The sequence below is a fragment of the Hemicordylus capensis genome, chromosome 2, assembly GCF_027244095.1.
Source record: "Hemicordylus capensis ecotype Gifberg chromosome 2, rHemCap1.1.pri, whole genome shotgun sequence".
In the NCBI taxonomy this organism is placed as follows: Eukaryota; Metazoa; Chordata; class Lepidosauria; order Squamata; family Cordylidae; genus Hemicordylus; species Hemicordylus capensis.
In genome coordinates, this window is record NC_069658.1 from 383,842,141 (window position 1) to 383,868,951 (window position 26,811).

Genomic DNA, 26,811 nt, shown 5'->3' on the forward strand with positions numbered 1-26,811 from the left:
TAAGAAGTCCAAAAATGGTGAGTATATTGTTCTGGGGAAAACAGAACCACCAAACTGATGTGTTGTTATGCTTGTTTGGACCTGTGTCCCTTAAACACGTGTGCACCAAATTGCATGTCCACAGCTGGCATACCAACTCAGGTTTTCCAGGGGGATCCTTTTATTTAGAGCTGGGAGAATTACGTGAATGCTAGGGGAACCCTTTCTTTTCTCCAGTCAACACTACCAGCAGCTGGTAGTGAAGCACCCAGCATTATCCAGAAATATATTTGAACCTACAGTCTTCCTATTAAAGTCATACTCAGATCCTGTTCTCAGATACTAAGAGTAGAAGGTTCATCTTTCTCATTTTTACTAAAAAACAAGTTACATATTCACATATGACAGGATTACCAGACAGAGAATATATTCATTTCTACTGCAGGATATTGGAATGACTATCACAGTAATGAACAAAAGCATTGCATCTCTTCATTAGCATACCAGAATGAATCCTTCCTTTTCATATATGCAGGACTGGCACCAGGTCACAGAAGGCCTAGGGTCCCTTCTTCTATTGGGGGTGCTGCCTTGGCAGAGGAAATTAAAAAGGTCCTGGGGTGAGAAGAAGAGATTTCTGGAGGCTTCTTCACTCATCCCTTTCAAATTCTGCAAAGGTCTGTTTTTCTGCTCCTGACCTGACCCTTGCAGTTTTTAAAGGAAATGGAGTGTGAGGAGAGGAGAGGGAAATGATGGCAGCTTCTTTCACCTCTCTCTCAGCTTCCAGTCTGACTGTGGTAGGCTTTAAAAGGGCAGCAGGTAAGGAAAGGAGGCTGCTGGTGGCTCCTTGTCTCATCCAGTGTTCCTTTCAAAGTCTGTAAAGCTTGCTAGGGTCCAGTCGGGAGCTCCTGATTCAACCCTTGCAGGTTTTCACATTATAATGGGGTAAAAAGAAGAGGCGCCTGGAAGCCTGGCTCCCCTTTCAATTGGACCAGGATTTAATGGGCTGCGTGGGCCACATCACCACCCTAAAGGCCAAGGGCTGTCAGCCATTGCTCCATCCTGCTGACTTCTCATACCACCTATGCACATGATGGCACATGATGTTCACATGTTACACGAAACCAGAAGTGAAGGGGCCTCTGGTTTCAATTTCTGTACATCCAAATAAGAACCATTTCAGTTCTGACAGACCCATGGTTTCCCTTCCCAGACTTTGATTTGTCCCTTCGGTTTATAGTGAGTTTTGCCGCCAGGGGCTCCAGTTTAGCAGTGCCAGCATTTTGTCCTAACATAGCACCGCAGTCTGGCTGTTTCTTAAATGGAATTGAGGGAGGAAACTTCTCCCTTGCTCTGGCAGCTATTGGCTGCTGGAGTTGTCCTTCTGTCAAGAAGGAAGCCAAGGTAGCCAGTTCCTCACCCCCTGCAGTTTCGCTGACTACGAGGAGGGAACTCTCTGTGATATCCGAATTCGGGCAGGACCCGGGGTGGGGGGAGAGTAGAACCATGGGTCCATTGGACCTGCAGTTCCACGTTATGTATGGATGTGGCCACTGTATGTACCAAACTATGCTTCTCCATTTCAGCTATGCAAACAACCTTCTTCACCCATTCTGAGACTTTTAAAAGGCTCTTTTGTCAATAATTTGTAAATAATTACTTTTTCTGCCAGTAACAACTTTTTGATTAGTACCTTCTGTTTTGTTAGAATAGTGCCATTTAAATAACTTCAACAGTGCCCTAAATAAATTCATCTTTCATGACAGCTGGAATGCCATCTGTTGTAGATATGATCTACAATTTTGGAAAAAAAACCCCAAGGAATTAGAACAAACATTCATCAGAGGGATGCACCTAACTGCTTGATTGTGAGTTATGTTGTGCATAGGAACGAAGGAAGCTCTCTTATACCAAATCATACCACTGGTCCATCTAACTCAATATTGTCTACACTGAGTGACAGCAGCTCTCTGATCTTTTAGGTAGGAGTCTTTCCCAGCCGTACCTAGAAATGCTGCCAGGAATTGAATCTGGGCTGAGACATTCTTCATGCAGCGCAGATGCTCTACCACTTGGCTACAGCCCCATCCCCTCAGGGGAATATCTTGCAGCCTTTAAGCTGCCCCATCCACTGTGCCCCATTATTTTTTTAACCAAAGCAAATGTTTTAACCTTTAACACAACATTGCTTAATCCATGTTTTATATACTAGTCTCCTCAGATTTCTTCCACCTGAAATCCTACTTCACTTTAAGTTAACATACATCCTGTTTTAGATGTTATAAAGAAAATGTTTCTGAATAAAAGTATAGCAGAATTGTTTGCCTTTTTTCTTCTTCGAATTCTGGGACTGTACTAAAATTCCTTTGCAACCCAAATAGGGTAGAACAGTTCTCCCTAACCTAAGTGCAGGAGTTTCTTTTCTTTTCTTTTTTGATGGAAAAGCAGTAAATAGTGCTTTAAATAGTGAATCCCCACTACAACAGTATGAAATGATACTTCTAGGACACAATTTTATCACCTCAGTGAGAAATATAACAACAAATGTGTCAAAAATAAGCACTGACTCAAAATGCTTGCTGATGGGTGAATCCTCCAGCCCATGGCAGCTACCCTTCTGGACTAAATAACAGCAATGGGGCACTAGTGCATAATGGGACTAGAGCAAGGAGAAAGTGTTATTCCCCACTTCCTCTGGGGAATAAGTTGTTCTAGTAAGAATTAATCTGTCTACTTTCCTTTCAATATCCTTAAAACTTGACTAAATTTGGTCTAAATTGGCCAGGCAGTTCATATGTTATGCCTCAAACGTTCATGTGTCTGCCATCTTGAATTGGGGTGGATGACATCATCATAAACTATGCCTTTGAGGTGTCTCTACAACTATCAAATTTGGTCCAAATTGGTTCCCACTTGCACCTCAAATGTTCATGTGTCCACCATCTTGAATCGGGGTGGATGACATCATTACACACTATGCCCTTGAGCTGTCCCCATGGGTCCCTAGAGCTGTAGCAAATTTGGATAAATTTAGTTAGGCAGTTTGCAAGTTAGCCCAATTGCACCTCAAATGTTCACACATCTGCCATCTTGAAATGGGCGGGATAATATCTTTTTTATTTCTTTTTAAAATTTTTATTGGTTTTTACAATATCTTAACAATCCCATTACATCTAATTAAGTAAATATTGACTTCCCGCTCACCAATCTGCGCTATTCATTAATTATACAAATCAACCATTGCTATAGTAATTCAAAACATATATCCTCCGCATTGCAAACTCAATTTTACTCTACCCAACCTGCTGTTATTACTAAATTTCAAACCCTGCTGAAAGGTCCATGTTAGAAAAATAGTTCTTTAAGTATAGTAAGAATGGTTTCCAATCTTCTTTAAAACATTCCGAATTTTCATCCCTTATCAGTACTGTAAGTTCTGCCATCTCAGCATATTACAAATTTTTTATCAACCAAGCTTCTTTTGAGGGCATTTCATGAAATGGGTGGGATAATATCATCACAAACCATGCCATTGAGGTGTCCCTGTGTGTCACTCACTACAACTGTACCAAATTTGGTTCAAATCAGTTAAGCAGTCCAAAGGTTAATTCACTTGTAAACCTTAAACATTTATGCATCTGCCATCTTGGATCGGGGTGGATGACATCATTACAAACTACATCATTGAGGTGTCCTTATGTGTCACTCGTGACAACTGTACCAGATTTGGTTCAAATCGGTTAGATGGTCCACAAGTTAGCCCACTTGCACCTCATACATTTACGCATCTGCCATCTTGAACTGGGGTGGATGACATCATCACAAACTATGCCGTTGAAGTTCTATGAGACTTTGCATCGGAGAGCTGATGCTGCCAGGGTCCTAGCTCCAACATTTATGAATGACAAGGATGCAATTATCTGCCTTTTTTACACTATACATAGGAGGCTAAAGAGTGCCTATATGGTAGTAGACAGGTGTGTGTGTGTGTGTGTGTGTGTGTGTGTGTCTGTCTGTCTGTCTTTGGAGGCTGTACTCTGTGGACAGATATTGGGGCATAGACAATTGCATAGCAGCCTAATGTATTCCAATCCACTTCTATAGTCACTCAGATGCCTAGAGCTGTGTAATGCTACACATATTGCAATGGTGTAAAACTAGATTACCTCACAGGGTCATTGCAAGATTGCCTGCTTAATTATATGTGCACATTTGTATGTAGGCTCCCTTCCTACACACGGACCGGTTAAGATTTAATTTCACAGGCAGCTTAAGATTTGATGTCTTCTTAATTAATTTTGCTGGACATTTTAAATTGAATTTTAATACTTTTTTTCTTTGTACCATTCTGAGGGTCATTTTTGGTGAAAAGTGACACATACATTTAAAACTGAGCAAACAAATATCAGCATGTGGTCACAAGAAGGCTTTATTACTTTTACAGTTTTCGTTTGAGCCAAGAAGAGAAGGGTGCAGGATCCAGCACATCCCAATAAATTGGAAGGGGCATTCTGAATGAAAAGCTTTTGCAGAACAGCTGTTAAAATGCATTGATTTCTAACAATATGCTTTAAAAAACATTGTTTGGCCACTTATGTTGTGGACAATCCTTGAAAACCAATATTTAATCAACACAGCAGCCAAGCCTGTTGCTGCAGTTCAGCCTGTGGAAAAGCAAAAGAGGAGTCAGATTGTGCCATACATGACAACTGTTTTATTACCCTTGAATTTTGTGCCCCTCCTTTCATGAGATAAATGTGTAACTGTAAATGCAAACATCAAAATGGACTGAACTTGGGATGTGCTTCTAAATAAACATGGATGTGCTCCGGCAGCCAACTTCACAAGCACGCAGAATGAAATCACAAAGGAAGTCAGAGCCCACCCATTTTAGTGACGGTGGGTAGAAGTTAAGTTCTGCCTCTTTCCTGTTTCCCCCCTTCTACTAAGAGGGTGGAACAAGAACATAGCCTCCTTCTCAGGCCTCAACTTATTCTATTGTATCTAGGGAGGAGAGGGTGGCAGGGCTTAGTTGTTTCTCTCCCACTGATAAGAGATCAAAATTTGGAATGTTTTAAAGAAGATTGGAAACCATTTTTATTATACTTAAAGAACTATTTCCCTAATATTGATTTTACAACAGGGTTTGAAATTTAGTAATAATAGCAGGTTGGGTAGATCAAAATCGAGTTTGTAAGGTTTAAGATATATGTTTTGAATTACTATTATAGCAAGGGTTAATTCTATAGTTGGTGATTCACGAGGAGGTGTGAGCGGGAAGTCAATATTTGTTTAATGTGATGTAAATGTTAAGATACTGTTAAAATCAATAAAAATTTAAACATGGAAAAAAAGTTGTTTCTATCCCCCCACCTCCTTAGTTTACTCTCTCATATTGGGGAGTGGGCTGGCAAATGAGGCGACTGAGAGCAGCCACAGCCGTAGTGCTGAACAGAATGAGACCCTGGCCCAGTTTAAAGTGAGGGGAAGAGGTGATAAAAAGTGGCAGCTTTTTCTTCAGGCATTCTTAAGTAAGTGTTTCTTAACTCTTTAGCAGCATCTCTGGGCTGCACTGGAAATAGGTCACTTGCACTGAAATCATTGCAACTCCAAACTGAATAAACTTGGAGGAGGCGAGGCAGCCTGTGGCTTTGTGCTTTACTGTTGATCTTCATAGCTCGGTAACTTCGCCAACAAGAGCTATTGGTGTGTTTGAAAGCTGGCCCAACTTCTTAGGCAAATAATTTTGATCGCATCTTAGTTTATTTTGTTCTCTTTGTTTTGGATACTAAAGGGTAGGGCTGCTGGGGATTTACCGCAAGCTCTTTTTAAATTTTGAAGACTTGTCCCCAGGCAGGCAGCCCATCTCCACTGATCAGTTGCCTTCTCTGTCCTCTCCTCATCTGAAATAAGATCTTTTAATTAATAATGATAAGTGTGGTTTTGTGACCATGTTTCTCCCATGACCTCTTCATGAAGCCCACACGCTCCTTTCCCCTCGATTTTAGCCAAATGGCCCACCCCCCCAGGGTCAGGATGAGGGCGGGGTGAATGGGGAGCCTACCCCAGAATAACGCTAAAAGAGAGGCTAGTGTTTGTCTCACCGGTGACAGCCAGTCGCCACCAGGCTAGCTGGGCTGGATCATATTAGCAGCTTGCTTCTGTCCCTCCTCACCGTGCTGCAGTGAATGCGTGCGTCTGGTGAGCAGAGGAGAAGAAATCACTGGCCACTCCAGCAGGGGCGTAGCTAGGAGAGAGGAGGCCCGTGTTCATCCCGCACTCTGGCGGCCCCCCCAGAGTGAGGGAGATGATGAAGAAAATAGGGAGAGGTGGAACTGGAGGGCCCTCAGGAGCTGGGGGCCCGTGTTCTTTGAACCCTTTCGCTCAATTATAGCTACGCCACTCCAGACTGCCGGTAACACGCGACCAGCAAGGGCCGGGGGGGCGGGCGGGGGCACAAAGGAGAGGCAGGTTAGAATCTAGGAGGACAGGCAATGCAGAAGAAATGGGAAAAGAGGAGTAGGATTTGAACTGAAAAGAAATCAAGAAAGTAAGCGGGGAAGGGGAGGAGCTGGGCTGAAATGCTTGTGTGTGCATTTGCTTTTTGTTTTGCTAAGAATTGGGCTGCTAGGGTTTCAGGGTCTGACTTGTTTGCATTTTAGGGTGGGTGGCTTTTTGCGATAAGTAAAAACACAGTCCATGGCAATTTATGATTGAGCAAAAATCTTAGTTTTATAACCGTAAAAATTACTGTGTAAGCTGAGTGGATGAGACACTGGGTATTCTGTTTTCAGGTCGATCTTCAGAGTTGAGCATTATCATTTGAAAGGCTAGGCTTGGCAGGATTAGAATAGCAAGATGCAATTTAGTTTTGTTTTTGTTTTTAAGAAAAGAAACCCAACGAGTCTGGGTTGAGTGTGGACTTTGGGCGCCCATATAATCTTTGGCTTGGAGATGATTCCTTGCCCCCAGGCCTCACCATGTGGAGATTCTTACATAGTGTTCCCCACCCCATAGAAACTGAAGTTGAAGATAGGGTATTGATTCAAAGAAGATTCAAATTCTCATTTTAGCTGTAAAGCAAACTGATGGGGTGATAGTTTTTTTTTTTTTTTTTTAACATGTCCCTTGTTCCATATATCTAACAATGCCACTTAACAGATGACGTTACATCCACATTAATTAAATGGAACTTGCTTCGGTGTGTACATCCTGATTTTACATGCTTAGGTCTTGAAGTGTCTAAGATAATGCCTTTTTAAAGAAAAAACAAAAGCTAAAAATTTCAGTCGGTCATGTGTATGTATGTACAATTCAGAATATCGGCCCTGGGTGCAGAAACAGCTGGTCGAGCACCCTCACCCCTGCGATCTATGACTCCGGTGCTTTTATCTTCGAGAATGTTCTGCTCTGCGCACTCACTCTATTACTTTCTTGTTGAGACACACACTGGCCTGGCCTGGATTGCATTAGCTCTGCCCCCTGACTACCTGGCTCCACCCCCTGGGCCAGTATAATCTTCATTTTTGCCTGTGAGATGTTGGAGAATATGATTGGATAGCGTTTTACTGCATTACTCGAGGCTTGACACAGTTTAAGATTTTCTAGACCAAAGATCACAGAAGTTTAAGGAGGTCTTCGAGTTCAGCTCCAGATGACTTAGCAAACTTAGTTGTTTACTGAAAAGCACTTGTGGTCAGTTTCAAGTTATCAGGTTGTTTGCTAAACCAGTTTAGCAGCTATTTAGCAACTGACACAAGAGATTGATCAGTTATTTGCATGCACAATCCCTCCTGCAAAATTGACAAACTTTTCTGTAGAAATAGGATGCAAGTTCTTGCTGGCACTGATAAACTTATTAATCACAAGAAGTGAGTTGGGGTGTATGAATACAAAACCACAAACAGTTGAACTGACTTCTTTGGGATATTTAATCTTTCACTGAAAATGTATTATTTGCACTTCAGTCCCTCCACTAGAATATGCAACCTTCTGAATAAAATCCTGGCTCTGCTAAAACTTGCACTGTATGCTTGAAGATTCTTTTGTCTGGTTGTTTCCCCATTTGTTTTCATGGGAACTGTGTGAGGTAACCTGGAATACACCTAGAGTTGATATCCCCACGTAATGAGAGCCGAGGAGACTGATATACTCTCCGATACAAGCTGCCTTGCTTTGGATAAAAGGGTGACTGAGCTATGTAAAAAAATATTGCTATAGTTATTTGAGTGTATAAAGAGGAAAATAACCAGAACATAAACATCAGAAAGCCAAAACAAGCAATTGTGAGGAAACCAGTTAGGGATGCCAACATTTCATTACCAGAATGAGGGACACAAGTTTGGGGGGGGGGGGGGCTGGCTGGGGGAGGGGGCAGGAGGTCCATGCAGTGGTAATCAAGAACCTGAGTATCAATGACATATATGTTATTGAATTATATGAATCCACACCTTAAATTTTATTATCAGTTTAGTGCTGCTGTGTGTGCACAACTGAGAGAGAGCACAGAGGACCGAGCTGCTAATCCGGTCACCAGCAACAAAATGCGGGACAAATGCCGTCCCTATAAGAACCAACATTTTATCCCTGAAATGAGGGATGTCCCGGGTAATGCGGGACAGTTGGCAAGCCTAATTAACTGGTACAGATAGAGCCTCTTCTCATGATCCTTGAGAAGGGCTCCAGGGCGGTCTGCAGGGAGAGCAGGTTACACTTACCATCCCCACAGATGAGCAGTGACGCCTCCTTGGGTGGGTGGTTCACCCGCTCAGATGAGCACCGGCTCCTGCTGGTAGCTCTGGGGGCCCGGGATGCACCTCCCTGCCCCCCGGAATTCCAATAATGCACCGCATGAGGGTGCGGTGCATTATTGGGAACCCCCCGCCCCCGAATCTGCCAGACAATTGCCAAAATGGGGTTAGGAGAGCACTCGCTCTCCTAACCCCATTTTAAGTGGTGGCTTCACAGGTGGGCTTGCCCGTTTTTGAACCCATGTGTGAATAACCTCACTAAGAGATACAAATCTGCTTACCCACACCCCTATTTCTGTGAAGTACACTGACCTGCTTAGATTTTTTTTTTTAAAATCAGTAGCAGGGGGATTGGGACTCCCTATGGATTGGGACCATGGAAGGAGTAGGAGGCCTTTAACCCTATCCCTGCCACAGGCCTCCTATCTGACAGGTAGTTACCCTGGAAATAAATTCCCATCATGATCAAAGGAAGATTCCTTTCAGGGTAAATAGCAGATGAATTCTGGGACTCCCATGAATCAGGACGTTAATGAGGAGTAAAGACCCTCTGTGGTCCCAATTCATGGCCCTCCCAATCCGGCTGTTATTAACGATAGAAAACATGAATTTATGAAATCTAATAAGCTTTTAGTCACCTTAGGGGAAGTGCTTGACTAACAAGCAGAAGGTTGCCAGTTCGAATCCCCTTCTACTATATCGATTAGCAGTGATATAGGAAGATGCTGGAAGACATCGAGGCTATTCACATGATGGGAGGAAATCGGGCTAGCAGAGGCTAGCCCGATTTCCTCCCATCGTGTGAACCACCGGGCTCGGCTGCGAGCCTGGTGGTTCCTAAGCGGGTAACCCGCCCAAGAACCCCTGCCCTTAAACCAGGTTTGCGGAGCGAGCGCTCTGCAAACCCGGTTTTTTGCCTCGTGTGTTGCCGCAGTGCGGCTCCATGGCACAGCAACTCACGAGTAGACCTCCGACTGGGAGGCTCAAAAGCAGCCTCCCAGCTCGGGGGTCTCTCCAGCATGCCCTGCACACTGGCACAGGGCATGCTGGAGCTTCTGGGGGCCGATCAGCCCCTGCTCCCCCCAGCACCCGCCGGCCCGTGACTCCCTGCTGGCTCCCCGCAAACCTCCTAGAGACTCTTCTCACTAATCATGAGAAGAGCCTCCTCAACCTATACTGCATGGGAGGAGGCAATGGTAAACCCCTCCTATATTCTACCAAAGAAAACCATAGGGCTCTGTGTTCGCCAGGAGTCGAAATCAACTTGATGGCACACTTTACCTTTAATAAGCTTTTAAATCTCTCTTGTAGTTTGGCCTTCAGTAGTTATCAAGAATCCAGATAACAGCATTGCTAAACTCTTGTAGGTCAGTGCTTTGCATCTTGCCCTCCAATCTTTTTTCAATTCACATTTGGGTTTTTTTGGTTTTTTAAAACTCAAAATTCAGTTGCAGTACAAGGCTGCTGTGTACTGCTAAATTGCTGATGAGGCTTTTTTTGGGCGACCTTTAATCAGTTGCTTCCTGTTAATTCCCAGTCTTGGCAGTGGTAATCTGCCCTTAATTAATCAATGCCTATTCTGGTGGGATCTTTAATCACTTGCTTCCTATTTGCAGTTAAGGATAAACGCTTGTTCATTTTTCATTTTTAGCTTTCTTTCTGAAGAGAAGAAGGTTTATGAGATCACTGTATCTCTGTGTGTAAGTATCCTTCTCTAATGACTTTTGTGTTTATAGTTGTATATAAACCAAATTCACAGTACATGGGAGGGAGCCCCAAGGGACCCCAGCAGGGGATTTTTTTTTCTTATCTGCCATCTTCTTTCAAGATGGAATCACTCAAAATATAGGCAACACCCCTGCGTAACTCATGCACTGATAGTTGGATACAAATGAAACTCTCAGTATGTGACAGTGAGTCTTAGCTAGATCTCTGTGATAAAAGAAGCAGAAAGTGGGCTCTGTTCATAGCCATCATTGACCAAACGGGTCAGAAGAACCCGGGCCGCCACACCCCTGAGGCTGCCCCTGGCCCCACAGACACGCCACTGTGTCTGATGTCTTATGCCCCCTGCATCTGATGTCAGATGCAGGGGCGTGGCCAAGTGGAAACGGGGATGCACCGCAGCCCCATTCACAAGCCGCATGGCTCCATTTGTGAGAAGCTTCAGCCAGCACTGGGTTCCCAGCCTGGGTAGCAATGCTTTTCTCTGCCTTTCCAGGCAAGGAAAGGCGCTCCCCGCCAGGCTGTAAACCCAGCTGGATGAAGCAGCTTGCAGCCCTGTTTCCACATTTGGCCACACCCCTGCATCTGGCGACAGGGGCCGCCACAGCAAGTTGTGCCTGGACTGCCAGTGGCTTCACTATGCCACTGTCTGTTCTACTTAGGACTACTCATTTAATTATAGTTGTGGAAGAGCAGTGCTGAAGGGCCCAAATGTGGAAATAACCAGTGACTGGTCCAGGTTCACTCAATGAGGTCATTCACAGGACCAGAGTGGGGTGGGGTGGAGTGCAGTGTGGGGAAGGCAGGATCCTACTTGCTGTCTCCAAGATGATCTGAGCCTTCTCTGGGCTCTGCTGCTTGCACGTCCACACGAACAGTTTGGTGGCAGACTCCCAAAGTGAGATTGGGAAGAGGAAGTCCTCCCACATCCCACAATGCACCTCATGAGCAGTGAAGAGGCAGCCCATGGCAGTGCAGCAACATGCCTCTCCCTGCCTTCGCTTCCCCCAGCACTCTATGGCAGCTGTTTTTACCGCCCCAGTTCTCCAGACAATCACAAAGTGAGATACTTGGACTGGCTCTGATCTGGATTTCCCAGGTCTGGGGCAGCTGGTTTGGGAGGCTTCCCAGTGGCCCAGACAACATGAGCTGCCTTGGTTAACTCTCTCCTACCTAGGTAGCTTGTGTCATGAAAATAGGCTCACTGAGTTTCATGGCTGAGCTTGGATTTGAACCTAGTTTTCTGCAGTTTAAGTCCAAAACTTTAACCCAGTTCGGACATCATGCTCTATGAGAGTACAGATGTTTGTACACTCATACATGTGATTGTGTGGATGACTGTACCTGCGTTCAGCATAATGTGTGAATGACTGTACCTGTGTATGGACATACCTGTGTAAACTGTACTCTTGTTCTACGAGTGTTAAACATAACGTGTGGATGGGCCTTTTATCTGCCACACTGAATCTCTCATCAGCAACTTCTGTCCGAAGTATATGCATTTATTTTTTCGCTTCTTCTAATTTAGTTCATGATATTCAAGGCTGAGGAAGAGTACCATTGGCCTCTAAACTGTGCTTTACAGCCTTTTGAATATGAATTGACTGAAAACAAAGGAATTATTCAGTTGCTCTTTTTTCCCCCCTCTGGGACCAAAACAGGTATGAAAAAGCTCAGCACCCATATGAGTGATTAGCCTGCAGCCAAGCTTCCAGAGAATTAAAGGCACCATGAGGAAGTGGACACCAGAGTGGTAGATAAGAGCATGCAGAGAATCTACCTCAAGCATTCTGGGTGTGTCTCCACTCTGTAGGTTTCTCTGCTTCTCTGAACAAACATTTTGTCTTCTTGCCTAGGCAGTGACAGGGATACAGATGGAGGTGGTGGCTGGATTAGTAGTTCTTCTCGTGCTCTTTGTGCTCACATTCTTTTCCTTCAAACTGCACAGAGCCAAGGGCCAGCTCCCTCCAGGGCCTGCTCCCTGGCTCTTTTGGGGGAACCTCCTGCAGAAAGATGTTCTACCTCTGCACAAAAGCTTCCCAAAGGTAAGGCCATCTCTCACAGGATTCTCCCCCACCCCACTTTCCCTGTGAGACAGAGAACAAGAACTTGTTCGAAAAGAAAGGATGGAGAGAAAAACCAGGGCATTTCAAGGCTTCTTTATTTCACTGTCCACTGAATTGCTCCCAGATTTCAGATTTTGGGAGTACTTTCCACAATGTTTTCAATCCTGCTGTACCAGTCCACTACTTCCCTTCCATACCGTGTAATTGGCCACAAAGAACTATTTCTGGAGACAGAGGGGAGTGACTAAAATAAAACATGCAATGGGATAGCTGTTGATTTGCTACCATTATAATAGCCTGAACCCACCTTTCTTTTGTCTCAGATTAATTTATATAGGGAATTATTTTACCCTGCAGTTTCATTCTTACAGTCATTTCTTAATTTGGGAGACATTTTCAAGAACTGTTAAAATGGATTAACTGATAATGATCCCTTCAACAATCCAACATTCAAAATTTGGGTTCAGATGCAGTTCTGCTTAATCATTAGTATTTTTGAACTTTCCAGTTTAGATACTTACTTTTAAAAGTGGTCCAGTAACTCATTCAGATGGCATGAACTAGTGTAGATACATATCTTGAGGAAATAATACCGAATGGTTGTAGTGTAACTCTAGAAATTAGATATGAAGGTAACTCAACTTGAGACATATGTATTATTTTAAACATGTTTGTTTTTATTTTTAAATTTAAAAAGCTCAGCCCGAGCAGACCAGGGACCTGGTGGGGTGGGGAGGGCGTGCTCATGTCCTTCTACCGAGGTTAAAGCTCAGGTAAAAAGCTTGGGCTACTCAGCAGGATCCTGGCGCTTCACACGAGCGGCCCTACCCCGGTAGGACCACTCGTGTGAACAGCCGCATTCTCTCTCAGCCTGAGCTACCTCACAGAGCTGCTGTGGAGCTGCAGTGGAGAAGAGAGAATCTTGTATGTTGCCCTGCACTGCTCAGAGGAAAGGCAGGATGAAAATGTAATAAATAAATTTAAAATTGAGTGCCTTATTGAACCACTTATTTTGAACTGGTTACCACTTTATGCTCTGGCTGGGTTGCAGTTCACTGGAAAATGTCCCTGAAACAGGGGGTTGCCTCTGTGTGTGTGTGTGTGTGTGTGTGTGTGTGTGTTTGACTTCTTTCAGCTGGGGCAGTTAAAGCACCCCAAAGGGCAATATTTCCTTATTTCTTGAGTGCATTTTTAACTGAGTGTAATTTCAGCTTGCATTTACCTTTTGTTTATCATCGTTATATATTTTCTGCAAAAGCTTTCCAAGTGGTTTACACAGCAAAAAGCAACAAAATGCTGGGAGACCTCCTGACTAACACTGCACCCATGCAGCGGGAAAGAAAGAAAGAAAGAAAGAGAAAAAGCATGCATGCAGTAATAGCATCTCTGCTTCTGAAGTGCACAGGCTTGTATGGGGGGGCGGGGGGGCGTGATTTTCACTGATCTCTTCCCCTTTGCAAAGCCCTTAGGGACATAATTTCACCTTGCACAAAGTGCTTCTGGCGGAAGCGGAGATAGATAGAAATTGCCCCTCTATTTGTGAGCCCCAACACTTCAGTAGTGCGGATGTTATTGCTGTTCATGTGCCTTTTTTTGGCTAAATGGACATAGGAACATTAGTCAGATTGTTGGCCAATGATTCCCTTTCCCAAAGGACTTCACACCCTCTTGTTGGGCACTCCTGCTCCAATCAAAATTGGAGATTCTGGTGACAGAATAAATAATAATAATAATAATAATAATAATAATAATAATAATAATAATACAATAGGGAGATCCAGTAACAGATCTCCTGCCATGCATCTGTTTTAGATCTTAGCTAAGAAAAATGCTGTCGCTTTTTAATAAGCATTTGCAATAAGTAAGGGACAGAGATTTAGAGGACAACCATACATACTGGGCAACATCCAGACCAGTTAACCATAATTAAGCACTATTGAAATCAGTGTGATAAATTAGTCACAACTGGCTTAAATCCTATCAGTTTCAATGGGATATGACTAACTCAGTTTGGATGTTGCCTAGTGTCTTTTTATTGATGGTTGCTCTGGAATGCTTCACATTACTTCTGGATCTTGGCAGCAATGGTTGAATGAAACATAACACCCAAGTGGTACTAGTGAAGTGAGAAGAATGCACTCTTAATTCTGATTGTGAGCTAGAGGAAGTTCTAGTGGGAATGCTGTCACAACCCTCTGCTAATCATATATTCAAGGTATATTATATTCATCAAGAGTGTTTCCATCAAGAGTGTTTCCACCATAGCCAAATTTTGGGTTATGGCCCATTTGACCCACGAGTATAACCCTCAGGTTCAGGCAACAATGGTTAGAATAGGTACCTAGTCCTTTCAGATCACTTGAGATAAATTGGGAAGTATTGTTCTCTCTTAGCTTTGACAATCTAAGCATGATGATCAATGGATTTCATTGCAACTCATCTGTATTAAATGATGATGTGGCAGTGGGCTGCAGCAAATTTCCAAGAATGAGATCTCACACCCCAATGATTCACGCCTTATTTGATGTTTGTCCTCAGCTCATTGAGAAATATGGCCCAGTCTTTACACTCTGGCTGGGACCAAAGGCTATGGTGGTGCTTTGTGGATATGATGCCGTGAAAGAAGCATTGGTGGATAATGGTTAAGAATTTGGTGGCCGACCTTCCATACCTATCACTGATTAAGTATCGAAGGGCTATGGTGGGTGCTTTTGATATCTTATCTCCCTTCTGATATGAAATGCATTCTCCAGTTCCCAGGACCCTAGAAGAAAAATAATCACACCAACATTTGTAATCAAGTAATGACTGCTAATCTTATGAAGCTGGGAGGAATCAAAGAATCTATTTATTTTCCCCACAGAAGTTGGTTTTCCTGCACATGTCCCCTTTTCCTCTGTTCCCCCCACCATGAAAGCTTTAATTAAATTCTATTTAATGCGGACACAAAGTACCACGTACATCCAACGATTATCTGCTCTGTCTCCCTTGTTTACCTAGAAACTTGAAAGCTAAGTATGTGAGGAAATGTAAGGGCAAAATATATTGTAAATTTAATAGAAAATACAATTTTAATGGTGAAACTCCATATTTTCTGACAAAGCTTTTGTTGCAGGTCTGATTCTTTTTCATATAACAATGCCAAATTGTATTCTCTCAGGGCTTGTCAACAAGGATGATGCAAAATGGAAAGATCTGCATCGCTTCACACTGTCCACTCTGCAGAACTTTGGAATGGGGAAGAAACCAATGGCTGAACGAATACAGGAGGAGGCTCATTGCCTGGTGGAGGCAATGGCAACTGCACAAGGTTCCTTAGGGTCGTGCTTGGTCCAGTGGGTCACAAAGCAGCCCTGTCTGTGGTGTGGATGCTTGGTATCCCTCCTCTCAGTCTGCCAAAGTAGACTGCAGTACTTAGTTGTGGGAGTATCTGCATTGTTCCTTGCGTTGTTTGTCCACATGGGCTTGAAGCTGTGATGGTGTTGCCCATACATTTATAGAGAAATGAGAATGTTCTGTATTAATGATGGGCACCCCAGTAATGATACATTAATGTTGCAGCACTGTCAGGGGAGTAGCAAGGTTGGATTGGGCCCAGAGACAAGATTTTAAAATGGGCCCCCCTCACTGGAGCTCAGCTCATGAAGTAAAGAAATCTTAAATGAGGCTGAATAGTGGTAACAAAAAGCATATGTATCTATATCTATATCTCCTATGTGCCACAATAGAACATCATCCTAAATTATTTTTTAAAAAGTTTTGTAAATTGTGGACGCTGCAAGTCATTTAATGGTACTCGAGAAAGACATGCTGTTCTGGTAGCTCCAGGTCTTAACACTCACATCAGTTCTGGAGGATGAATACAACTGAAGGAAGCCAGGTCGGGTGTGCAGCTGGGGGAGTCAGTCATGCAACTTGCCTCTGGGGGGCCTCCCAAGGCAGTGGGCCCTCAGACAACTGTCTCCCCTTGTCCTGTTATAGTTACGCCCCTGAGCACTGTTATGGTTCACTTACCCATTTGAATATAACAATGCTTAACATATTTCTCTCTCTCTCTCTCTCTCTCTCTCTCTCTCTCTCTCTCTCTCTCTCTCTCTCTCTCTCACACACACACACACACACACACACACACACACTCCGGATGGCAAATCGTAGCAGACCACAGAGAATAAGCTTTGAAGGATGGAGAATACAAGCCCTAGTCACTTACAGTATATATATTATAAGTGGTTCTATATTTCTTGCAATTGCAGGGCAGGCCTTTGATGCAATGCCAGACATCACAGCTGCTGTTTCCAATGTGGTCTGTTCTGTTGTCTTCGGGGATCGATTCAGCTATGAAGATCCGGACTTCATTGAGATCCTGCGTATCACTAAGGACTTTGTGGGCTTCTTTATGTGTGTGTCTGGAGTGGTAAGTCACCCTGATGGACTTGTTAATCTGGGGTACTTCTAATAATTGTGGAAGGTTCAGTTAGGCAAGGAGGCGCGTCACATGATGAGTGTGAAGCACCAGATAGGGTTCGTGTGGGGAGAGTGGACTTAGCTCTCTCTCCCCACACATGAGCAGTTGTCATGGCTCCATTTGGAGCTTTGGAAGAGGGGGATGGGGAGCCCCCGAACCCGAGGAAGGCACCGCACGAGTCCCTCCTCCCTTCCCCCACCCCACCCTGAGTGTGTCAGCTGTGGCTGCAGGCAGCCGCGGCTGACATACGATCAAACAAATGAGGTTACATAGGGACATAGGAAGCTGCCATATACTGAGTCAGACCATTGGTCCATCTAGCTCAGTATTGTCTTCACAGACTGGTAGCAGCTTCTCCAAGGTTGCAGGCAGGAATCTCTCTCAGCCCTATCTTGGAGAAGCCAGGGAGGGAACTTGAAAACTTCTGCTCTTCCCAGAGCGGCTCCATCCCCTGAGGGGAATATCTTGCAGTGCTCACACATCAAGTCTCCCATTCAGATTGAACCAGGGCAGACCCTGCTTAGCTAAGGGGACAAGTCATGCTTACTACCACAAGACCAGCTCTACTTTCCCATGAGTGCTTGCTGTGTTAACCTCATTTAAGGACAGTGATCCCTCTAAGGTGTGCGCTCATGCCTGCGCTCACAAGTTTTTGGATGTCCATTCTGTTAATTTTAGATCCTGCTCAGATTGAATCAGGAAGGCTCCACTCTGAATGCATGTGTGCACACACAACCTTGATGCTCCTGCCCAGAACAAAACTCACTCCGCACACAGATGAAAAAAAATTAGAACACTGTTTATGGGCAGGGGTTTTAAGGCGGACTAGCCACCAGAGAACCACCGGGCTCACCCACGAGCCCGGTAGTTCTCATGATTGCTCAAAACCAGGCTGGGCTCTCATAGCCTACTTTTGAGCAATTGTGTGAATAGCTTTAGAATGTCCTTTATCAATACAAATATGTGAGGGGCTTTTCCCAGTGGTACATCTGTTAGTGGCAGTGTAATGGCCAATAGTGTTTTTATGGGGGTATAATAATTGTGTGTTTCTCATTTAAGCAACTACCCTGGTGCTCATGGCTGTGTAATTTATTGCCATTTATCAGTGTACAAAGTACTTTATCATTCTTCCACAAGGCCTTTGGTTCTAGATAAGGTTTCAAGCCTGGGTTCTCTGGGCCCAGGATTCCAAACTATGCTAACTACTGTGTCATACTGGTCACTTCATAGTGGATGTCAGTGCTAAAATTATGGGGGAAGACGTGGCGAGTCCTTAATAAAATTCATAAGAACCACCCCCTGATTATTCCCAGTTTTAGCCAAACACTCCTGCAGCATCTTGTAGCTAAGGGGATAGGCCCACCCTTCAGGATTGGCTGGAGTCTCCAGAAACACTCCAAGTGTTTTTCACATTGTGAAAAATATTGGCATAGCTTTGGTCAGAGTTGGCAACAGGGCTAGAATTTCTTACCTACAGTATAATCTTGCCTCAGGTGTACAGTGCCATTCCAAGGATCATGAACCACTTACCCGGACCTCACAACAAGCTCTTTGCTGATAGTGCCAAGATCTGTGCTTTCATTCGAGAGAAGGTGGAATCCCACAAATTGGCCCTAGACCCACAAAATCCTGGGGATTTTATTGACTGTTTCCTTCTTAAGTTGCAAAAGGTAGGTGACTGAGGATCTAGAAGATGGTGGGCTTTTGTGTGAAACTACAAGACTGATACTTTTTCTCCTGCAGGTGAAGAAATGGCTTAATGCAGGCCATTTTGATTGGAGACAGAGTTAAGCCCCTCCCATACTGCTGGTCTGGTCTGATCAAAGTCATAGACTCCTGTGGCTGTTTTTCATTTAACCAAAAATTGTTAGGAGGCTTTCATGCAGCCTGCCATACAGTGTCTCATCTGGCCTTGAGAGAGAGAGAAATGCAGCTTGGTTCTATGCATGCTAATTCAGTAATAACTCCCTGTGATCTGAAGCTCTTGTGCTAGCTTTCCACTTGGCTAAGCACATGCACACCTTGCTTGGCCATGATCAGTGTCTGCTGGATATGAAATCACTCAGGGTGCTCTTGGGCTTACCAGAAGTGGTAAATGATACTGATGGGCCTCAAAGTGGAAGGCGGGGGAGAAGGCCAGTGGGCCAAGCCAGGGCTCTGAAGGAACAAGTGTCAGAGTTTGGGGGAATGTGATAACTCCCCAGCTAATACCACATGACCAGAGCAAGGAGGCTCAGCCCCAGAGACACAACAAATGGTGCTCCCTCTCATAAGGGGAACACAGAAGCAAAAGCGGAACCCTAATCACCTTGTGCTAGCAGGCTCCTGGGAGTGGGGGGGAGGGAGTGAGGTGGAATAGAAAAGAAATTAAGGAGCGCCACATGGTAGGAGCTTGCCTGCACAAAAACCAATAAAAGGAATATTGTCTATTTCACCTGCATTTGGATCCCCTGTCCATGGCTCTTCTATCCAACCATGGACCCACTCAAGTAAACTGCTTTCCAGTCTAGCCATCCTGTTAAGTTCAAGGGGACATCAAGGTTAATATATGCAGAGGATGTATAGGACTGCAGCCTTTGATGCCTCCTTCCATATCATATCACCTAGAATGAAAGTAAAGTCAATAAAATAAGGGTGGGCATCTTAATGATGATCAGCTGGCTGACTTCTCAGACATTCTGTTACTTTATTAAAGTGGATCTTATCTGCCTTATTTTATAGGAAAAAAACTCTACTACAAAGATCTGCACTGAAGACCTAGTCATGACTGTGGTCCATCTCTTTCTGGCTGGGACAGAGACCACAAGCAGTAACCTCATATATGGCCTCGTCCTGTTGGCCAAGTTCCCACACATCCAAGGTACACAGACGAATAGCCAGTTCTGACTTCATGGGCTTGTTCTCACGATCAGCAACTGGGTAGGAGGAGCATCCAACCAGACTTCAAGCTCTGTGCATGCTCCCGAGAAACCGTTGTGTATCAGCAAAAATCAGGGTTAGAGGAGGGGAGAGTGACCTTGTGCTAGCTGCGATCTGGGTGGGTTGACATGGGACGTGCTGCTCCTCTATCCTCAGTACAGAGCTGGGTACACAGGGTGGCTTGGCCACCACTGTCCTACCCAGATTGCGGCACACGATCACTTCCCCTCCTCCTACCTTGATTTTAGCGGACACACGACTGTTTCATGGGAGCATGCATGAGGCTCGGAGCCTGGTAGGATGCTCCTCCGAACCAGCTGCCAGTCATGAGAACCAGCCTTGTGTTTTGTATTCAGATGTGACAACTCAACACAAAATTCATGTACACCTCGTCAAATGGGGAAAGGCATGCCAGTGTCAAATTTGCCATGTGTCTCTTCAAAAAACTCATCAGTGGCGGCCAAATCCTTTCCCAGCCACTGCTTCCAAGTTATTTTAAAGAGAGACAGATTTTACAAGCACCCTGCTCCCTTCATTCTTGAGGTGTAGCTCTTATTTTGTAAGAGGGCATCTCTTCATGACTACAAAGTGCACAATCAGCTTTCCCAGATGGGTGGCCTTATTGTGGCATGAAGTGCCTAAAGTTAAGCTATTTTGAGCACTGTACCAAAGTGCTACTTTTTTAGGGCACACATCACCCACAGTAACTGCAAAGCTACTTGCAAAATAGTAGTACATGCAAAGGAGCAAAGCTGAATAATGCCACTGGCTGTATGAACAGCACCTGTTGCCATCCTGGAGTAGCTTTAAATGGTTCCTTTGTACGAACTCCTGCTCCCAGACTAAGTGTAGCAAACCTGCATTCAATCACCGTTTGGAAAAGCTCAGTGAGAACCAGCCTTCAAATAACATGGCAACTGAACAGGTCTCTAGACTGAGATAATAAAAGAGTGGCTCACAGACACGGGTACCAATCGCAGGTTGCGATGGTACTTCCATTGGGAGTAACTGAAGAATTGTCACAACCTGCAATTGTGCAGGAGTTAGTAAGAGAGGAACAGACTTGCCTGCACAGCAGCACAGGTGTTCTTTTAAATCCTTGCAGCAGTTCAGGAGGGTCTGTTACTGTCCCCATTTCTGTGCATGGTATGTGAGCCAGTGTGGACAAGGTTTCTATGACACTGCCTCGATGAGTCTCTTTACTGAGCAGGGGGAGAGCAACTGGCCCTATCCAGCCCCAGCACAGCATCCCTTAGATTGCTGTTGCTGGTGCCTATCTTACATTTCGTTTTTAGCCTGTGAGCCCTGTGGGGGGCAGGGAGCCATTTTATTTATATCTATGTAAACCGCTTTGGGAACTTTTGTTGAAAAGCGGTATATAAATAGTCATCATTCATTCATTCATCCATTCATTAATCAAGAGTCACACGTAGGACAGACTGATGCTTCTTGACTGTGACCTGGCACTGTATTGAAAATATGTAGCTTTGAGGATGACAATTTTAACTGTTTGAAATAGAATTTGTATTTCAGATGCACAAAATTTTGAGACAAATGGGCCAGTTAAGCACCACCCTCCCACTTCAGGCATGAGTTCATGTTACTTTATTCATATAATAATATTTATCACTTGATGACCGACTATGCGACAATGAACACAAGTTCATCCAACTTCAGGTGTCTCTCAAAATAGGGTCAAAGTTGGGTATTGAAAAGCAGCTATGAATCCCTGACCACATAACTGGTCCAAAGCATGTGAGCTGGTAAACTTGCTGAACATATGGAAAATGGACTCCAGAATGTTGTTCATGGCCACGAAATATCATCCACTGCAGCAAAAGCCCAGCAGGAGATTGATGAGGTTGTCGGAACAAATCGTGCTCCTGGCATGGGGGACAGGGTGAGGATGCCCTACACCAATGCAGTTGTCCATGAGATTCAGCGTTCTCAGCGAGGGAGTGGTGAGACCTTCCCACATGAGACAACACAGGATGTAAATTTCAGGAGTTACAAGATCCCTAAGGTGAAACAACTCAGAAATAAGTTTATTTTGGTGAAGGGTGATCAGAGCTTGTGTGTGTGTGTGTGTGTGTGTGTGTGTGAGAGAGAGAGAGAGAGAGAGAGAGAGAGAGAGAGAGAGAGAGAGAGAATGCACACATGCACACACCCCTATCTAAAAGTATGGGTTCCCCATGCAAAGCACAGGCAAAAAAGTATAATCATATAGGGATTTGTCCCATTGTGTTTCTTCAATGTTGTCCTGACTTCCACTCTTACTGAATTCTGATTTAAGATAACTTCTCACATTAATTTCAAAATTCGAGCATGCAGAGTTTGCTGCTTTCAGTTCTTTGAGCTCATTCATGCTCCCCTCAACTCTAGGTTGCCAGTGGCACAAGCACATTGCTTTTTTGCAGTATTTTATCAACAACAACAAATATTTATATACCGCTTTTCAACAAAAGTTATGTAAACCACTTTGGAAAACTTTTGTTGAAAAGCAGTATATAAATATTGAAATAATGAATAAATAAATAAGAGGGGTCCCTGTCCTCAAAAGGCTCACAATCTAAAAAGAAACACAAGATAGACACCAGCAACAGCCACTGGAGGGATGCTGTGCTGGGTGTAGATAGGGCCAGTTACTCTCCCCCTGCTAAAAAAAGAGAATCACCACGTTAAAAAGGTGCCTCTTTGCCTAGTTAGCAGGGGTGATTTATCAGTTGCATCAAGATTTATCAGTCTTGATGCAATTGTTTGTATGACTGCATCAAGATTCTTTTTCAACTGTTTCAACAACATCAAGATTACATCTGACGTACTGTGCAATGGTACATTAGCCTAGTAGCATTGCATGCACACAAATTGTGCAAGTAATGGAAGTTGTACAAATGGAGAATTTGCACAGATGGCATTACACAAGTTTTGCATTTGCACAACTTGCATAACTTTAGCAGCACATGCACAACGTTACTAGTCTGATACACCATTGTGCGGTATGTACATCCAACTACATATGCACATTGGTAAAACACTACAAAATGAATTGTGATGTGGTCACACGTATGAGTACAAAGTGCATTGAGAATAACATTACTTTTTTGGCCATGTTTTATTGATCCACATGTACACATGGTCAGTGCAGAGGAGGTGGGGAAGATGCAAAGGAGCTGTAAGCTGTGGAAATTTTTTTGCAGTGCCATTGTATAACATTTGGAAATAAAAACCAGATCAATGGAAGATTCCTAATAAATTGCTTTCACTTTGGAAACCATACCAGGTGATTTGAAATTCCAAAATTCCTGGGAGAAATTTGCCTTGGGAGAGTTTTGGAAGCTTCCCTAGCCATCATTCATCAGAAGTTGTCCTTCTGGAGGCCTCTTCTGAGAGGCCTTAACCTGTTCACTTATCACAGACTATTAGCTCTTTACATAAAATTGAGTCAAGTCACTTCGTCTGAATGATCCTCTTGTCTCCTTAAAGGGCACAATCGTCCTTCCGCTATTTGTTTCTGTGCATTACGATCCAGTGTATTGGGAGACTCCTGACAAATTTGACCCAGGTCATTTCTTGGATGAGAAGGGCGAATTCAGGAAGAGAGAAGCCTTCCTACCATTCTCTGCAGGTAACAATAAGAGTGGTGCATGGGGCTGGTGTTTGTATTTAGAGAACGAAGTTTCGTTATGTGGGGTTCTAGAGAGAGAGTGCTTCTTGGAGGCCAGTTTACTGTTCCCACAGCTGTTGCTGAAATTTTTGCTTCATACATATCCACATCCACATATACTGTTTCTGTGTCCTGCTTATGCCATTGGCTGCCTTTTCAGCATTAATGTTCCAGGTGCTGTACAGGCATATGCAAGTGTTAAAACAGCTGCTATAAACAATGCAGTACACTGGGAATGGAAGGCTCAGATCTGACTCTTGAAACATAATGCCTAGCCTCAATAATAATCTGAGAGCTGAACCAGATGTGACATCTGGAAAGTAGGGATGTGTGAGCAGGTTCAGAACCGAACCAATTCGAAGGCTCAGGGTCGAGCTGAACGATCCCCAGTTCGGCTCAACCCCAGACCAACCCCCCTGGCCTATTTGGGGGGTCCGTGGACCTTTTACTAACAAGTTTTTAAAAGGATTAAAAAAAAAACTTACTCCCTCCAGAGGGCTTCTCTGAGGCAGCATGGGTGGGGTGGGGATCCATTACGCAGGTGTGGCAGCCTCCAAAATGGCCGCCGCACTGGAGAAAGGCCCAGATGGGCTGAAGTACGCCTGAATGAGAGGAGGAAGGTAGATTTAAAACAATTTCTTAAAATTATTTTTAGTAAAAGGTCCGTGAACCCTCCTGGACCAAACCGAGCCGGGGGGGGGGGGGTTCGGTGGGGTGCTGGACTGAACTGGCACCCGGTCTGGTTCGGGTCCGGTTTAGACTTGAACCAAACTGGGCCAGCCGGCCCCATGCACACCCTTACTGGAAACCTGAGATCAGCTATCCTGTGACTGTCAAAACAGCCTGCAGGGAGTGGGGAGTCAGGGTCATGGTGCCATGTGCTTTTTCTCTAGCTGTATTTTCCCTCCTTTGTGATATTTGCACATTGGGGGAAAACTTTCAAAAACTTACCCTTGGATCAGGAAAATAGTGCAGGGGGGAAGGAGTTAAGTCCCCCTCCCTGGGCTGCAATTTAGGATGTGTGTGCGCACATACACACATACCACATAGCTGCTTTTATCTTTTGAAAAAAGTACAAGAGGTCCAATGTCAACTCCCAGTGTCATGTCTGGTTTGTCCCATAGGTACAAGTTCTTAAACCTCTTATTAGTGAGCGTCTCTGAGTACTTTTAAGATAAATTTAAATCATAGTACATTTGAATCTAAGAAAGATCTTCTGCTTTTCTTAGGGATGATGTTGTTTTGGAATTATTGATTTGATTTTTGAGTGTTAAATCTGTTGAGAACAATTACAGTTAAAATAGGATGATTATATTTGGAATTTCTTCTTTTTTAAAAATTAAACCTTTTCCCAAGCATATTCTGGTGCAAAAAGTAGTATATTCAGTTAGCTTAAGTGGCAGGATTGTTCATGCAAAATTTGGTATCAGTAGGTCATAGGAAAGTATAACTTTATTTTGCACAAACTCTCCAAGATATATTATAGATAGTTGTTTGGATCATGCATTTATGCATTGTCAAAAGAGCAGATGTGGCTTTGTTTGGCCCAGTTTCATAGCCTACTCAAGTATCTTATTAGTGTGGTGAAAGTTAGAACTTGATCCTATTGCCAGACCTGCTTGTGGACTGATGTTCAAGCTGAGCAGAAGAATACGGGGCCTTTCCACAAGATCATTTTATAGCACAATGAACATGGAGCTGTCATTTGTTGAGGATCTAGACGTCTTTCTGAAAGATGGCCCCTCCATAAAAACACTGGCTGACATCCCAACTAATGAAGAGCATGAGCATGCCACACTAAAGCACTGTGAGCACTTGTGTGTGGAGGGAGGGGATTTTTGCCAATTTCCTCTTCCTTCTGAAGCATTCTATCCCACTCAAAAATATATCCCTGAGAGTCAAGCAGCCTTCAGAGGCATATGCTGAAGTTGCATGGAGTCCTTCAGAGGGAAGGGGAGATTGGCAAAATGAGCCCCCAAGCTGCTTTAGTCTAGAATGCAGCATGCTGCATGTGTATTTCCTTTGCTGCACATGTGCTTCATTAGTCTAGATGTCAGCCACTCTCTCATTTTCCTCATGCTGAAACTGCAATATGTTGCTGCTGGGAAAATGTGTTGCACCCATATTCATCTGAGGAGATGCCTTGGGTATTCTGCATTTACTGTAAAGGTGAATAACAGGATCTCTTTTATTTTCAGGGAAGAGGGCTTGCCCAGGAGAAGCACTGGCACAGATGGAGCTCTTTCTGTTTTTCAGTACTCTGCTTCAGAAATATAGCTTCCAACTGGTTGTAAACTCTGAGAAGATGGATATTGCTTCCATATTTATGGCTTGCAGGGAAGAAGGGCCACATCGCCAATTAAGAGCCATTAGGTGTAAAATTTAATCGTGTATCAGCAAGTAAAATATGAGGAGGAAGTCAGTGATTTCAACATTTCTCAGGATACTTAAAGTGGGAATTCTGAATCATCCCCTCTCTGTCTCTGAATGACAAGCTAAGGGGATGAAAAGATTCATGTCTGCACCATGGCTAAAAACACAGAGCATGTGAAAATACTGAACAAATGTGGCATACTGCTTTATGGTAGTTATTCTAATACAGCTGTTGATCTTGGAATACTGGCTCACATATACACAGCAAAATGCCTGTCTAAGCAACAGGCGAGCTCACTGCTTCCAAGCCCCTTTAAACCTTGCTGGTGTGGCTTGCAAAGGTGAGAAGGTTCTGTATCTACTAAGGGGTGCATGCTTGTACTCCCACTTCCATAGTTCCCAATGGGAATAGCAGCAGGGCCTCCTTGGTAGCCATAGGGCCTCCCCGCCTTCACTTAGCCAGGCAGTGTTACTGCACAGTACATGAACCACTAGTGTTAGCCAGCTCCAGTTCAATATCCAGTAGCTCCTGCCCTACTTCTTACAGCCTACCCAAAATAAGAATTCCAAATAATAATCTGAATGTTTATTGAATTTCAGACCTTGACCCATATAGAATGTTCACTGCTGTCTCTCTCAAATGTAACCAGAGAGCAATTTCTTGTAAACTGCTACCTTAAAGCAAATAAAAACTTTTTAGTGGATTATTCTCAGTGGGATAATAGATAGGATGTGAGCCCTGTTTGTACAACTGAATATCTATATCTATCTATCTGTCTTCTCTCTCTATATATATATTTCTCTTAGGCGTACCCGTCGCTAATCCCATGTGTGGCAGCTCTCGTGAGAGTTCGTGAGCTGCCAGCAGGG

The 26,811-nt window shown here is 43.9% G+C and overlaps 1 protein-coding gene across 1 annotated transcript; it reads left to right on the forward strand.

The window, feature by feature from the left end:
- The first annotated feature begins 7,806 nt into the window (after positions 1-7,806).
- LOC128344021 (cytochrome P450 2C31-like) lies at positions 7,807-26,635 on the forward strand. The gene is made up of 10 exons (XM_053293457.1): positions 7,807-7,850; positions 10,381-10,429; positions 12,403-12,499; positions 15,681-15,830; positions 16,774-16,934; positions 18,479-18,655; positions 19,707-19,845; positions 21,740-21,927; positions 23,388-23,529; positions 25,767-26,635. The coding sequence occupies exons 1-10, from the start codon at positions 7,807-7,809 to the stop codon at positions 25,952-25,954; spliced, it is 1,335 nt and encodes a 444-aa protein (XP_053149432.1). The 3' UTR covers positions 25,955-26,635.
- The last annotated feature ends 176 nt before the right edge of the window (positions 26,636-26,811 follow it).